This window comes from Lingula anatina, chromosome 4 (genome assembly GCF_051362555.1).
Source record: "Lingula anatina isolate TDL-2025a chromosome 4, LinAna3.0, whole genome shotgun sequence".
Lineage (NCBI taxonomy): Eukaryota > Metazoa > Brachiopoda > Lingulata > Lingulida > Lingulidae > Lingula > Lingula anatina.
The window spans coordinates 20494266-20509031 of record NC_141770.1 but is presented as its reverse complement, the minus strand read 5'-3'; the positions used below and the strand labels follow the sequence as shown (position 1 = coordinate 20509031).

At 35.5% G+C, this 14766-nt stretch overlaps 1 protein-coding gene and 1 long non-coding RNA gene across 7 annotated transcripts in view; both read left to right on the top strand.

The window, feature by feature from the left end:
* The window catches only part of LOC147762553 (vacuolar protein sorting-associated protein 4A-like), a 125646-nt gene that overhangs the window by 57832 nt on the left and 53048 nt on the right, over nt 1-14766 (top strand). For all 5 annotated transcript variants that reach the window (XM_087011988.1, XM_087011987.1, XM_087011986.1 and 2 more), the window contains 2 exons: nt 531-642; nt 899-1040. In XM_087011988.1, coding sequence (XP_086868114.1) covers nt 531-642; nt 899-1040 — 254 coding nt within the window. The remainder of the gene's footprint in view (nt 1-530; nt 643-898; nt 1041-14766) is intronic.
* Nucleotides 1060-5474, top strand: LOC147762555 (uncharacterized). 2 transcript variants are annotated; one of them, XR_015334099.1, is made up of 5 exons: nt 1060-2151; nt 2584-2729; nt 3012-3163; nt 3339-3419; nt 3853-5474. It is a non-coding gene; the product is annotated as an uncharacterized LOC147762555 (long non-coding RNA). The 2 variants fall into 2 exon arrangements; XR_015334100.1 differs by having other exon boundaries at nt 1060-2729; nt 3001-3163.

The window sequence follows — 14766 nt, the reverse complement described above, 5'->3', positions numbered from 1 at the left end:
ACAGCTTTTAGTAGGCGTGACAGACATTTAATCCTGTTAAGCTGACACCAATCTAGTGAGACTCCCCAGGGGGATAGATCAATCTAAATATCTATGGGAATGGGGTCTAAGATATCATTCCCTGCCAGCAAATTGTCCAAATCATCACCTGTGAAAATATTGTACAGCACCATTTGTTGAAACAACTGTTCTCGAATTCTAATGCAAAATAAGGCATATGACATCAATCTCAAAGCTGAGGAGAGCGGCACTACAAAACCTTGAGAAAGGAGCCCCCTCCCCCCTGTTGCCAGCTCAGCTCACCATAACGGACATCGGACAATAGAGAGGCTTATGTGTAATCTCTTTTTCTTGAAACTCTTTAATACTAGTAATATTGTACATGTGTGAGCATTTAACTTTATGCTTATTTGACATTTCTCCCTAATATACTATTTAGCACTGGATTGTAAATGAAGAATTTCTTCAACATTTTTCTTGCTTTTTTATTACAGTACATTACTAATTTCCATGCCCACATCTCTTTCCAGAAAGCCATTGACATATTCACCAAGGCTACAGAAGAAGACAAGAAGAAGAATTATGAGGAAGCCTTGAGGCTGTATGAGTATGGTGTAGAGTACTTTCTCCATGCAATTAAATGTATGCAGATTGAAATTTTGTGTTTTTTAATCAAGTTTTTTTTTGTAATCAAGTTTTTTTTTGTAAAATTGCAACAGACTGAAATATTTAAATTAAAATGTGTGTGACCTCTCTGCTGCTATATATAGAAATTACTGTTTGGTTAAATGTAAAAGCCTTCACTGATATGTTCATTTATTCAAGTGTTGAAAAAATTTTCAAACTAAAAAATCTTGGCTATTAGATAATACTAGGAGGTGATTTATTCTGATTTCAGATGAGGCACATAGTGACAAAGCCAAGGAAAGTATCAGAGCTAAGTGTATTTTATATTTGGACAGAGCAGAGAAATTAAAACAGCATGTCAGTGGCAAGAAGCAGAAACCAGTAAAGGATGGCAGTAGTGGTGGAAATAAAAAGTAATGAAAATTCATTTATTTATTTATTTATGTTTTTTTAATATTTGTTTATTTTATTTTATATGTATTTTTGTTTGTTTTATTTATTAAAAATGCTTGACTATTTTCCAGTTCTTTTTGTTTTTTAATTATTTTTCTTGTATTACATTTTTAAACATGTTGAAAAAGAAGAATTTTTTAAATATATTTATTCTTCCAGAAAGAAAATATTGTTACAAATTATGTAAATTGTTCTCTCGCTCACTCACTCACTCCTCATTCATTTTTCTTCTTTCTCAAACAAGTGTATTAATGATGCCCATTTTTTGTTAAACCTTTCTTTCTCACCTTTACTAATGTGCCTGAGTTTTTCTACTTCAGAAAACCACCTTATCATTTTTTCCAATTCATTAAAATTTAACTTGGCTTCTTCACTTCTCTTCCTATATATATAATATTTTACAATAAGTATTATTTGATTTAAAGCCATCTTATTGGCACTCAATAATATGTCACAACTACTTAGTTAAATTATTGTTCTTGTAGATTCATTTAACCATCTTATTAATCTATCCCATTGATACTGAACAAGCACACATTTATAAAAAAGATGTTCAGTACTTTCTACTGTTTTACAAAATGTACATACATTACTATCTTTAACCTTAAAGGGCAACTTGGTAGGTGTTTTTTTCCGTATTTTTAGTACCGGACATCTAACATGAAGGTAATCAAAACAAATGAACCTAAAAAGAATGCTCACAAATTCCCCAATCATTGTCAATTGAGCGTGCAGCGCTTTCCCGCGAAATATTCATGACGTCATGAGAGGAACTCCTCAGACGGGGCCCCCGCTTAGATAACTCATCAGTTCTGAGACACAGTAAACATGGTTAGACATTGTGTTGTCGGCGGGTGCTCGAATGCTAGTGAAAATGAAGGTATTTCGATGCGCACATTTCCAAAAGATCTAGCGGTTGCCCAGAAGTGGAAAAAATGTCAATTTAACAATAGTATGGGAGTTAGACGCGAAAAAAGCTATCGCAAACCACTCAGCGATCTGTTGTGCTCATTTTGAGGAGGCTTGCTTCGACGAGGGACAGCAAATGAAGATTCGGCTTGGTTTTGCTCAGTAAGTTCATAATTTTGGTCATTTTTATCTTAATCTTACAACTTCGTATGAGACTTGTAACATTTATTCTAAGTACGGTTACCCTGAGTCGCGACGGATTGATAGCGATATATGTCTGTGATTTAGGAGTTAAGAGCCGATCTCTACGGGAGTCGAAGTGCTAACTTCGCGTTTTTGTTTTGTTTTCATTTTAATAAGATAATCACTGCTTGGTACACTGTGCGTTCATGTAGTATTGAGTAAGTTATTAATTAATAACATGCTGACATTGCTGAGGCTATTTTGAGCAATTTTTCTGTGCTAAAGCTCCCAAAGTAACGCTCAGCGGAAGCCAGCTGACTCAGAAACTGGCGTGTCATGCATTTCAGCCATGTGGTATGTACTTGTTCAGTTTCTAAATTTACCGACTGTAATACATTTTTGCGCTTTCAGGTTACCAAGACAGACACCTGGGGCGGTGCCCACTATCCAACCGCATAAGAAAATGGTTCAAGTCGGGGAAGAGGCAGAAGAATGCCCGCAGTTACCTGTAAAAAAGCCAACAGGGAGCAGACTATCCAAAACTCCAGATTGCACGGGTATGCCTTGATGTCACTATGTTATTTCACTGGATTAAAATATTAATCTTTTTATGTAGCAAGAAGTAATATGATTAGGTTAGGATTATAACGCTGTTATGCAATGATTAATTTTTAGCCCATGGCGAGGAACAGCATTTTCAGGCATTTTCACACACACATACACACACACACACACAAAAAAAATCCCCTTTATGTAATGCACCTTGAAAGTAAATATAGTTTTATTTTTTACATTTGCTTTGTTCATGGTTGATATTAAATAGTTCAGTTTCTTTGCAGCTGAAAAAAAAACCTTGTAAAGGACAGACCAAAACCCACTGCTTCAGAAGCCAGTGCCGGTGAGGCAGATTCTTTTGAATTTCCAGAACCGTTGATAGAGGTCTTTGGCCAGCGTCAGACTATTTCAACTGCCTCACAGACAGACTTAACAAGTAAATACATTCTGCTTATATGCCACTTACATATCTTTGTTATAACTGATAATTAGATATTTTATGATGATTAGATATTATTTATAGAAATGTAATTACTGCTGAACAAGATTGTTCACCAATTGGGGGGTATAATTCATAAACCAATCCCTTACTTGTCATGTTAATATTTTAGTGCTAGAAATAGAGAGAATGTCGAAAATGGATGAACCTCAGAATATTGAAGGTGGTAAGAGTGCGACAGTGACAGAAACAGGTTAGTGTGCATGAGTCGGTCCTCTTGCCCCCCTCCCCCCCCCCAAAAAAGAAAGAAAAATAGAAGAAAAATTGGCAGTTGCTAATGCAAATTGTTGAGCAGTAAAACAGCAATATCCATTTTCTCATTCTTTTTTATATCAATTTTACTATCTTTATTTACTTATTTTAACACAGTAAACAGTATTTGTTTTGCAGATGCAGGGGCGGATTTAGGTCGTCTTCTGGGTCTTCCGGAAGACGGTCAGATTTTCAAGTTTACATTATCGGGCATCTTATATTTTCTGTCGGAAGACGGTCAAAAATGGAGGATGGATCAACAAAGATAATTTGGAAGACTGTCAGAAAATATCTCTGGATCCGCCCCTGTTTTACATGTCCGATGTATACATATTTATATATACATACATTTATTCTTGCTAATTGTATTCCAGATTATGTAACAGAACTCATAGACATTACAAAATACCTTGTCGTACAAAAAGCAGAAGCCAAGCAAATACGTCAACAGCTTACTCAAGGAATCCCTAAAGCTCTAGCTGCAGGGCAACCAGATGTTGATTTAGAGGAACTGATAGATAAACTGTGCACAATATACCAAACAAGTTCATTTAAACTTGGGTCATGAATAAAGACATCATAAGTAATCAAAAAAAGAAAAAAAAGAACATATATAGATTTGTATATTGCTCTATAGGTGCGTCTCGGCGCAGTTTCCTTTGTTACATGTAATATAATTATACCGACAGTCAACAAAAAGTTTGTTTTTGGCAGGTGGCATTTTCTCAAGTTTTTGTTTTGAAATTATTCTTGAAACTTAAATTTTGGTGCCTCTTGGTTTATCGAGCACACTGTTTTGTTTATACATGACCTTTGTCCTTTTGTTTTCAGATAAATTGGAAATGTAAAGTTTACTGGTCTTTGAAGCCAGTGAAGTGCTCTTCTTCTGAAGGTGAACGGCAGTGGGCTTGTACGCAGCTAACTGCACAACTGGGCATTGTGACCCTAATCTTCTTATCCAGCCACCCCCAAACCCAGCGGACAAATTGTCTGTAAGCTATGTGCCTCAGCCTTTGATCATCTCGTCCTTCAAAGGCTTTCCCCCCATATTGCCGCCTGAACTGCATCCAAGCAGTTTCGAGTACCCACTTGTTCAGGCAGACTGGCTCAAACCCTGGGTGGTCAGTTATGCACTGCACATTCTCCTCTTTGCTTTTGTTCTGTACTACTACTACTTCATGGCAGCAGATATTTTCTGATACATCTGGCAGGATTTGGCAATGCCCACAGGTGCACCTGTAATTAAATAAAATTAAAATAAATTAATTGATCCAAAATTATTTTATAACCAAGCACTTGCTGGCAACCACAGGGAGTCTCCCTTCTTAACTAATCCAACATGTGGACACCAGACTTTACAGCTACACAGACACAGATCAAAGAGTGAGCATTACATCACAGTGACCAACAAACCTGGCAAATAATTTTATTCCAAAAATCTTATTATAAATATATTTACACTAGGCCTATCTTTATATTTGGAGAGCAATATTGCGTTATTTTGTTAATAAACCAGGAACATGTACATTTATGTTCATAAAAAAGGATGCAAATAAAGTATTTTAACATCTAACAGTGAATGTATTCAATGTGTATACATATAAAAAGATCATAAAATTACTCTGCCCTGCTAGTAACAGTGAATGTATTCAATGTGTATACATATAAAAAGATCATAAAATTACTCTGCCCTGCTAGTATACAAGTTGTAATGTATATGGGCCATATTAAAAAATAAAAAATACATTATTTACATGCACCTTTCTTCTAACTACCTTATACATGTACTTCAAGAATTTATATATGTTACACACTTGACGTGCAATGACTGTTTGCACTTGAAAGTGAATAAAGAAATATAGTGAATTTAGATTAATTTATACTTGTAGTAATGCGGGCTGCTAATTGTGTTGCCTACAGAGTGTTGGGTAACTGCTGGGGCCACTTCAATTGATGTAAATAAAAACCCAATTCAAATAAACAATGCTTTGCTTCATTTCTCTGTCGTGTACTGGTACATATGTACATCATGTAAATATCAGATATGTACGTGTTGAATGTTCTTGTATTGTTTTGATTTGTGAACTATCCCCTTATTACTACTAGTAGTCGGAAAGTAGGCTAGAGTAAAACAGACGTTCAACAAAACGCACATGGTGTACATGTAGAGCACAGCAAAATTGTCCCATTACTGAGTAATTCACCACTATCTAACGAGGTTATTTAGAAAAAAAAACGGACATACCAACCATTCGTTTTGCGTCAGTCTTCATGGCGAACGCACTCCCTGCCCTCCCCAGCACTGGCATTGCTACTAGTACTAGTACTTGCATCCGGCGCTGACGGATCCAAAACATAGGGTTTTAGCGTTCAAACTCGAGATACCATACTCCTCTTCTTCGGAAAACAACTCATTTGTCTCCGACCAGCTTTCATTTACACTCAAGTCTTGATGATAAGTTTCGCGCGTAGAATCGCTACTGCCAGCCATTATCTCCCTCTCATGACGTCAATCAGCCTCATTCTGGTCATCTAGGTCAGGAAACCCCATGGGGATTCCCACATTCAAAACGCAATATTACGATCTTATGTAATTAAGGAAACGGTCTGTAAAATGTCAAAATACGAAGGGTGGGCAATGTATGTCAGGTTGTCAGCTTTATTTTCAGCATAGTCTATAGTTTATTTTTACCTACCAAGTTGCACTTTAATGCAATGCAAGTATTTGTTTGTTGCCAAAATTCAATGAACTATTCTATACTGAAACCATCTCAGTTTTGTTTCCACTGTACTTAAAAAATGTTTTTGTTAACAATTGTCCAATTAAGATTCTCTTCCAAATTTAACTTATTTTCCCATTTCACTTCATATGATGACTTGCATTGCATTTTCAGACTAGCCTTAAGTAGAATATTGTAGATTGTCCTTGACCATGTGTCTGTATATATTGCTGTCACCGTGCACTTTCAGTGTAAACACGATAAGTCGAAGACAGTTTTACCTTTTGGCTTTATATTCACAGAGCTGATGAATATTCATAAAATGCAGGTCAAGTTCGAAAATCAGCACGATCGGTCATTATTTTAGTTATGCTGTTTTTTCACTTTTCAGCATATATTCAACACTGTAAACACATTTCAAGGCAAACCAATACGCCTGTTGTCATGAAACTCACTGGTGTAATCAATCTTACTAAAGCGCAGGTCAAATTAAGTTTGAAAATCAGCATGATCGGGCCATTATTTTAGAATTTATGCTGTTTTCTCATTTTTCATCATATATGCAACACTGTAAACACATTTCAAGAAAAACCAATAGGCTTATCGACATGAAACTCACAGGAGTGCTTAATCTTACTAAAATACAGGTCAAGTTCGAAAATAAGCTTGATTGATTCAGTTTTGATGCAGTTATGCCTTGTTTTGTTTATAAGTGCTTTTACCTCAGATTCAATTCTTAGGCATGTTTGCAGTCTCATTATTGAACTAATTAGATACGTATAACTGTTCTTTTGCCCAATTTTTCATCTTTCCAATATTGTTAGTTGATTAAATAAAAATGGTGTTAAACCTGTATTAATCTATTGTGTAATTAAGTGTAAAAAATGGAAAAAAAGCAAATCATTGCAGTTTGTCAGATTTAATCATTTACTATGTTCATAATCTCAGAATGGAGCAAATTGAACATTTAACATTGATATTTTTTTCTATTGATATTTTCTACATCTCAACAATTTTTTTAGTTGATCATGAAAAAAGTACAGTAAATTAATTGTTTTATGTAAAGAAAAGAGTAGAGTAGAGTAGAGTTCTCTCTTATTTACATTTTTGGCATTTTCAAGGTGTGACTTTGAAGTTCTATGGGCCTGACTATTTTTGCCACTCATTTTCTGATTATCCATGGGATATATATTATATCATTAACAAGGCAGCAAAGCTGTCAAATGTACAGACAAAAAACAGAAAATAAAGATGCAAAAAAGGTCATTTTGTCAATTTTGATGCAATAATAAATAATGCTTATAATAGCACTGTCAGTCAACATTGAATTTAAATCTTGCACAACAGGTAACATGGTCAATAACAGGAGCGGACCCAGAGATATTTTCTGACAGTATTACAAAATATCTATGTTGATCCATCCTCCATTTTGATGGTCTTCCAACAGAAAAAAATAGATACCAGTCAATATAAACTTAATAACCAGACTGTCTTCCGGAAGACCCAGAAGATGGTCTCAGTCCAGCCCTTCAATAAGATTACAGTTTCAGGACCATGAGAGTTCAAATTCACATTATGAAAGTCTCAATATTTGAAAATGATGACAGTGCATAAAATAATATTACATAATGTTTAAAGACATAAAAAACAATACAACTGCTTATGAAGAAATACAGAAAATGTGCAGAGCCCCAGGCAGATGAGAGTTAAAAATTACAAATGCAAGTGTTTGAGAAAAAATTATAAAGGAAAACAACAAACTAGAAAAGCACTTTGAGAGTGCAGACCTCTGCCAAGGCAGCAATTGTTGATTATTATTGATAATTGATTGATTATTGATCTGGACCACCACCAAAAATTAATCATTGCCCTCTTTGGCCCACTTCCGACAGTTCCTGAAAATTTCTGCAAAATCGGTCCATAACTTTTTGTGTTATGTGGATGACAGACAAACAGAGGTGAAAATTGAAAATATAACCTCCTTGGCAGAGCTTGAGGTAAATATAATTCCAATGAAGATGTTATTCAAACTTTTAATCTTCCAGTTTGATATATATATATATATATAACTTATTTGCAATATTAAACAAAATTTACCTGCATAATTATCACTGCTTCCTTATTATTAATCTAGCAGAGAGCTTTACCTTTGGGAGTTTACAGGGAAATATCAACAAGTGTGCTTTACGTAATCTCATTTAATGGCCTATTAAGGCAAATGACTTTATAACTCTGAAATTAATCTAATGATACCCAAGGGTAATTTACAGACTGACGCACTCAAAGGTCTTCAGGCCCATAAGTCACACCTTAAGAAAAGCACAAAACCATAATGCCCTAAATAGGAGACTACCAATCCTGATGCAATAATACATTATGTTTAACTGCACAGTCAACATCAACTTATGCACAACAGGTAACACAGACGAAAGTAAAAGCATAAGGCTTCAGGCCCATCAGAGTTCAAGTTTATACTTAGAAAGTGCCAGAATGAGAAAAATGAAAATTTCACAAAAAATGCATAAATACAATAAAAATGATAATCCAATAGAGGTGGTTTTCTCATATGAGCTGAAGGCCAATCCTTAAAATCGTACTTGTAAGTTAAAAATGATAATAAGTAGCACAGTTTTCTTTTCATAATGTTTGCAGTAGCAGTGCAAAAAGATTGTTGTCAATTTTGATGTAACATTACATAATAAATTAGAGAATAATTATCACCAATTTTTGTTTATTGACTATAAATAGGATGGACATGTAGAAAATATGATTACCATTTGGCTTCATGTCCATGGGAGCTCCGAGTCCCACAATGAATATGCCAAAAAGATAATGAATATTACACTAAAATGTATAACTTCCAGAAAAAGAAGCCAATTAGACTGCTTTTCTAACTCAGGCTGCATTTTAGTCCTGTGTTTCTTTTTTGAAAGTTTGACAGTCATAAGTAACACGGTTTTCCCATAATGGTCATCAAGGCAGCAGCACCAAAAATTGTGTTTTCTTCTATTTTGATGCAACATTACATAATGCTTAACAGCATAATGACCATTGATTTTTAATAATAAAATATAAGTGTCATGGATTTTCAGAAAATGTGACTAGCATGGGTCTTCAAGCCCGTGGAGGTTCTAAGTCACACCTTGGAAATGCCAATATGTAAAAAATTTAATTTTCACAAAAAACAGTTTAATTGCCAGAAAAATTTACCAAACAAACTGCATTGCCTACTGAAGCTGTATTTTAGACCCATGTTTCTTTCCTATAAGTTTGAGAACAGTAATTGACATGATTTTCCTTAAATGGTCAGCATGGGAGCAGTGCCCAAAATAGGGGTTTCTTCAAATTTTGATGCAACATTACATAATGTTTAACAGCATAATGACCATCAATTTTTAATTATAAAATATTAGTATCACGGATATTCAGGAAATGTGACAAGCAAAGGTCTTCAGGATCATGGAACTTCAAAGTCACACATTGAAAAAGCCAATATGTGAAAAATTAAATTTTCACAAAAAACTGTTTAACTACCAGAACAATTTACCAAACAGACTGCATTGCCTACTGAAGCTGTATTTTAGTCCCATGTTTCTTTCCTGTAAGTTTGAGAACAGTAAGTGACATGATTTTCCTTAAATGGTCATCATGGGAGCAGTGCCCAAAATAGGGGTTTCTTCAAATTTTGATGCAATATTACATAATGTTTTACAGCATAATGACCATCAATTCTTAATTATAAAATATTATTATCATGGTTATTCAGAAAATGTGACTAGCAAAAGTCTTCAGGCCCATGTAACTTCAAAGTCACATATTGAAAATGCCAAAATGTAAACAAGACAGCACTGTTCTGAAATGGGTTTATTTCCATTTTTAACACTTTTTTAACATAAAACAAAATAAACAGTTTACTGCCATTTTTATATGACCAACTAAGAAAATTGATGAGATGGGAAAAGTATCAATAGAACAGTGTTAAATGTCCAACTTCCTCCATTCTGAGATTCTGAACATAGTGGATGAATGGATCTGACAAACTGCAATGATATGAGTTTATTTTCATTTTTGACACTTTTATTACACAATACATGATAACAAGTTTACCATCATTTTTACAAAATCAACTAACAATGTTGTAAAGATGCAGGAAATGCCAAACAAACACATTTATGTATCTTATTAGTTCAATAATGAGACTGTTAACATGCCTAAGAATTGAATGTGAGGAAATGTGAAAAAACAGCATAACTTCTAAAATAATGGCACGATTACGCTGATTTTCAAACTCAACCTGCGTTTAAATAAGATTGGCCCCTCCTGTGAGTATAATGACAATTGGCCTATCTGTTTTTCTTATATTGTGTTATCAGTGTTGCATATATACTGAAAAAAGTGAAAAAAACAGCATGAATTCCCTATAAGTGACCCGATCGTGCTGATTTTCGAACTTGACCTACGTATTATGAATATTTATCAGTTCTGTAAGTTTCAAGCCAAAGGGTAAAACAGCTCTTCATTTATTGTGTTATCAGTGTTGCAAAAATGCTGAAAAAAGTGAAAAAATAGCCTAAATTCACTAAAAATGACCCAATCATGCTGATTTTCGAACTTGACCTGCGCAGAATGAATATTCATCAGCTTTGTAAGTTTCAAGCCAAAAAGTAAAATGGTTTTCCACTTATCGTGTTATCGGTGCTGCATATATGCTGAAAAAAGTGAAAAAACAGCATAACTTCCCCAAAAATGGCCCAATCATGCTGATTTTCGAACTTGACCTGCATATTATGAATATTCATCAGTTCTGTAAGTTTCAAGCCAAAAGCAAAAACGGTTTTCCACTTATCGTGTTATCGGTAAAAGTGCACGACGGCGACGACGGCGACGACGGCGACGACGACAGACGCAGATGATGGCTATATGTACAGACACATCTGTGTCTGTACATAAAAATTGGTAGTCATACAACTTCAATTGGCAATGCAGTCTGTTTGGTTAATATAAAAGTTACTATCCTGGACTCGGTTGCACCAACTGGTCGTAAGTGAGGCGCCGCAAAACGCTACGACCGAGTAAAGCCAGTTGCACCAAACTAGAATAGTGCTTACGTCAGTCTTAACTTAGTCATAAATTTACGCCTGCCAGCTAGGTGGTGTAAGTCGGTTGTAGATTGTTTTCCACCATGGCTAGGCTAGCACAGAGAGAGTTTGATGACAATTATCGTAATGTAAAAATGTGGGTTGTTATTTGTTTGTTTCTTACACAAAACTTCCATCTGTATAGTTTGGTTTTTAAAAAAACTAATTATATATATATCAGTCATTCTTTGCTAGTGGTTACAAAATGTTGAATTTGACCAAAAATTTCAAACTTTCTCTGGGAAGCTGTAATTTTGCAGTGTGATAGCTACACCATCACAGTTTATCATTTCATCAAAAGGGAAACAGCAGATGCCCTTGTCAGGGCACACAAGAGAGATGAACAGCTATACCCTCCAAATCCAAGACGCGTTACATGGGAGATATATTTGGCACTAAAACTAATGAAAATCTAATGGAATGTTTTTAGTTTTAGTTTAAGTCATAAAGGGGTGTTGTCTCAATGCTTTAAAACTGGTTTTGAAGAATTCAATCCACATTTCATGATTAATAAAAATGGTGAATATGTGGGTCACGGTAATGTTAGTGTCGCGGGTACAAAAAATTTTTATAATCATGTAAATAATCACAATATTTTTGCTATTATCCACACACACTTCAATCATGTGGGGAACATCACTCTCACATGCTTTTAAAATGGAATTGGCAAACACAGAGGAATAATGCACATATTTTGTTTACTGTAACTCTGTCACATGGGACACACACTGAACAAAGTTGATCTAAAGAATGTTCCAGATTGTAGTTTTTTATCGGAATTATTATTATTTTTTATTATTTTAACACAATAAAGTTCAGTTAAATACAAAATTTAACAAAATGAAGTTCAGTGTAACACAAAGTTCAGTATTATAACATTCTTCCTGGTGATATCTGCTCTGTGCTCACCAAGGCATCCACTCTTGGGATTCTGAAAAAAATCATACAAAGAATCTGTTAACTCTGCATGATAACGAACAATGGATAACCTATGATCACAAATAGTTTATTGCTTATTCAAACAAAGTACAGTGCATTATGAGTGGCAAACACGCATTACTGACACACATTTTCTTCACCCATTTTCGGTGCTTCATTGCGTAACGTAAGTGTTGCGAGTAATACATTATTGCTGTTTTTACAGACGGTTAAATTTTAAACGCACGGAATACAGTGTAGCAGTTAAATAAGACAAAACTAAAAAAAAATCATTCAATTTCAATGATTGAGTTTTCGAGAACAAGAGAAAATGAATACGGTGTTGCCGCGTTACCATGTACAATATGAACTTTAGTCACCCATGTGACACAGACGCAAAACGAAAGTTCAGACGAAGTCGCCCTACTTATCGAATGGTAATAATCAATCGGTACACATACCGTATAGCTAAAAAAAAACACGACTATTGGTACGCGTATGATCGGTAACTGATTTAATTCTCGTAAAATTACCATCCGCCCCCTTCCTTATGAATAGGTATTACTTTATTAATACAATGCAACCGTCGTGTAGCCGCATGTTAGAAGACAATGTTTGAATACGCACAGCAGTAGGAGGCCGCTACCCCTTCCCAGCAAGGAGTCAACTAAGCCGCAGGTTAGAAGACAATGCGTGATTACTCACAGCAGTAGGAGGCCGCTACCGCTCCCCAGCAAGGAGTCAACACAGCAGCGCGTAACCCGGGCTTAATTAGGGGTTATTAGCTGTCCATTTATGATCGGTATTGTTCGTCTTGATTGCAGCACACTTCCTACTCACTATTGGTTCGACCGCCTCTTCTTTAAATGCTCTCTCAAACCTTTCCTCAGTCAGCCGAGAATGGAAACACGTTTATCTGCCGATAAACTACGTCGTTGATGTATTATTCGGCATCATTCTACAGTGGGTCATAAGGCTCTATCTATGATTTTTTCTCGTCTCGCATTTTACCAGATTAAGCTGACGCTCGAAAACTAAATTTGAATAATTTTCTCACGTGCACCGTATCCAGCTAATTTTACGACAATAACTACCACGGCACCTCCGCCATTTGCAATTGTAGACGAACCACGTGTTTCCAACTGATAGGCCAATACAACTATACCAGACCCATTGTACGAGAAAAGACCGTTTATATTTAATGAATTAAAAAACATTTGAGGATTGCGATTTTCTATTGATATACTATCGATGGTATCCCTGTATTAAATCATAGTGTAGCATGACTCGTATCACAAGATGGCCTTAGAAATGAAGTACTCAGTAGGCCTAAGACAGGCCTACACTCTGATAGTTTTTAGTCTATTATTAACCCTAATGTCGTTGCTTGTCATTCATTCTAGAACTCTCTGAGCCATCGCAAAGTTATTTGCCGGGACATTTAAAGGCTACTTCTTAACGGATTTTTTTTTTATTTGCACTGAGTCCAAAATGTTCGAGGACGTCTCTGTCGTTATCGCCGTTTCTCGGACGCAGTCCCAGACAAAGGATCGGAAAGTTTCTAAATAAAAGAACTTATAAATGCTGCCACTAGCCATCCTTATTGTTCCTAAGTAAAGAGAGGCGATAATGATCTGTTCTTTCTTCTAGCTTAGTCTGTCGACTAAAATGAACAAGGTTAGGCCTACAATGCAACCACCTATTATCACGACCATTAATGAGGTTCTTTGCTACACTCCCTTTCTTCATGATCGCGAAACCAGTGGGGTGCTGTGTTTTAAATATATAAAAAAGGGTCTCGCGAGGTGAAGCTATAATAATGAACTAAAAAAATCCAATGAATAGGCCTATCTAATAAACCATGAAGCACGTAGTCTAGTCCTCTTCTTTGACCGACATCACATTTTTACATTCTTTGTTTTAATAAGAGGACGAACGTAGTCTTTTGGTGGTGATTTTGCTCGAAGTAGCGGAGTCAAGTAAATCGGTGATTTACCGTTGGTAAGAGTAGCGATCATCGCTCCTGCGTCCTCATAGATTACTTTCTAATCACCCGTAATTAACGCAGTCAGGAATAAGCGCTCAAATAGGGGTTTTTGTATCAGGGAAAATTTTAGTATTAATCTTATGTTATTATGTATCTGTATTATGTAATCATGTAACTCATTTTCCCAAGGCAACCACCAATTATGACGACCATTAATGAAGTTCTCTGCTACACTCTCTCCTCATGATCACTTGCTCGATCGTGAAACCCTGGAGGTGTTGTATATATATTTGGGGTAGTTTACTATAGCATGCTACGGTACACTCTCCTCATGATCAGCTGTTCGATCGTGAAATCTGGAGTGAAACCCATGGTTTATCTAACAATGGTTTAAATAAATAAAAAGGGTGTCACGGAGGTGAAGCTGCTTAACTCATAAGAATAATGAACGAAAAAATACGATGAACATTTAATAAACCACGAAGCACGTATGTTTTGACCGTTATCGCCTTTTTTACATAAGAT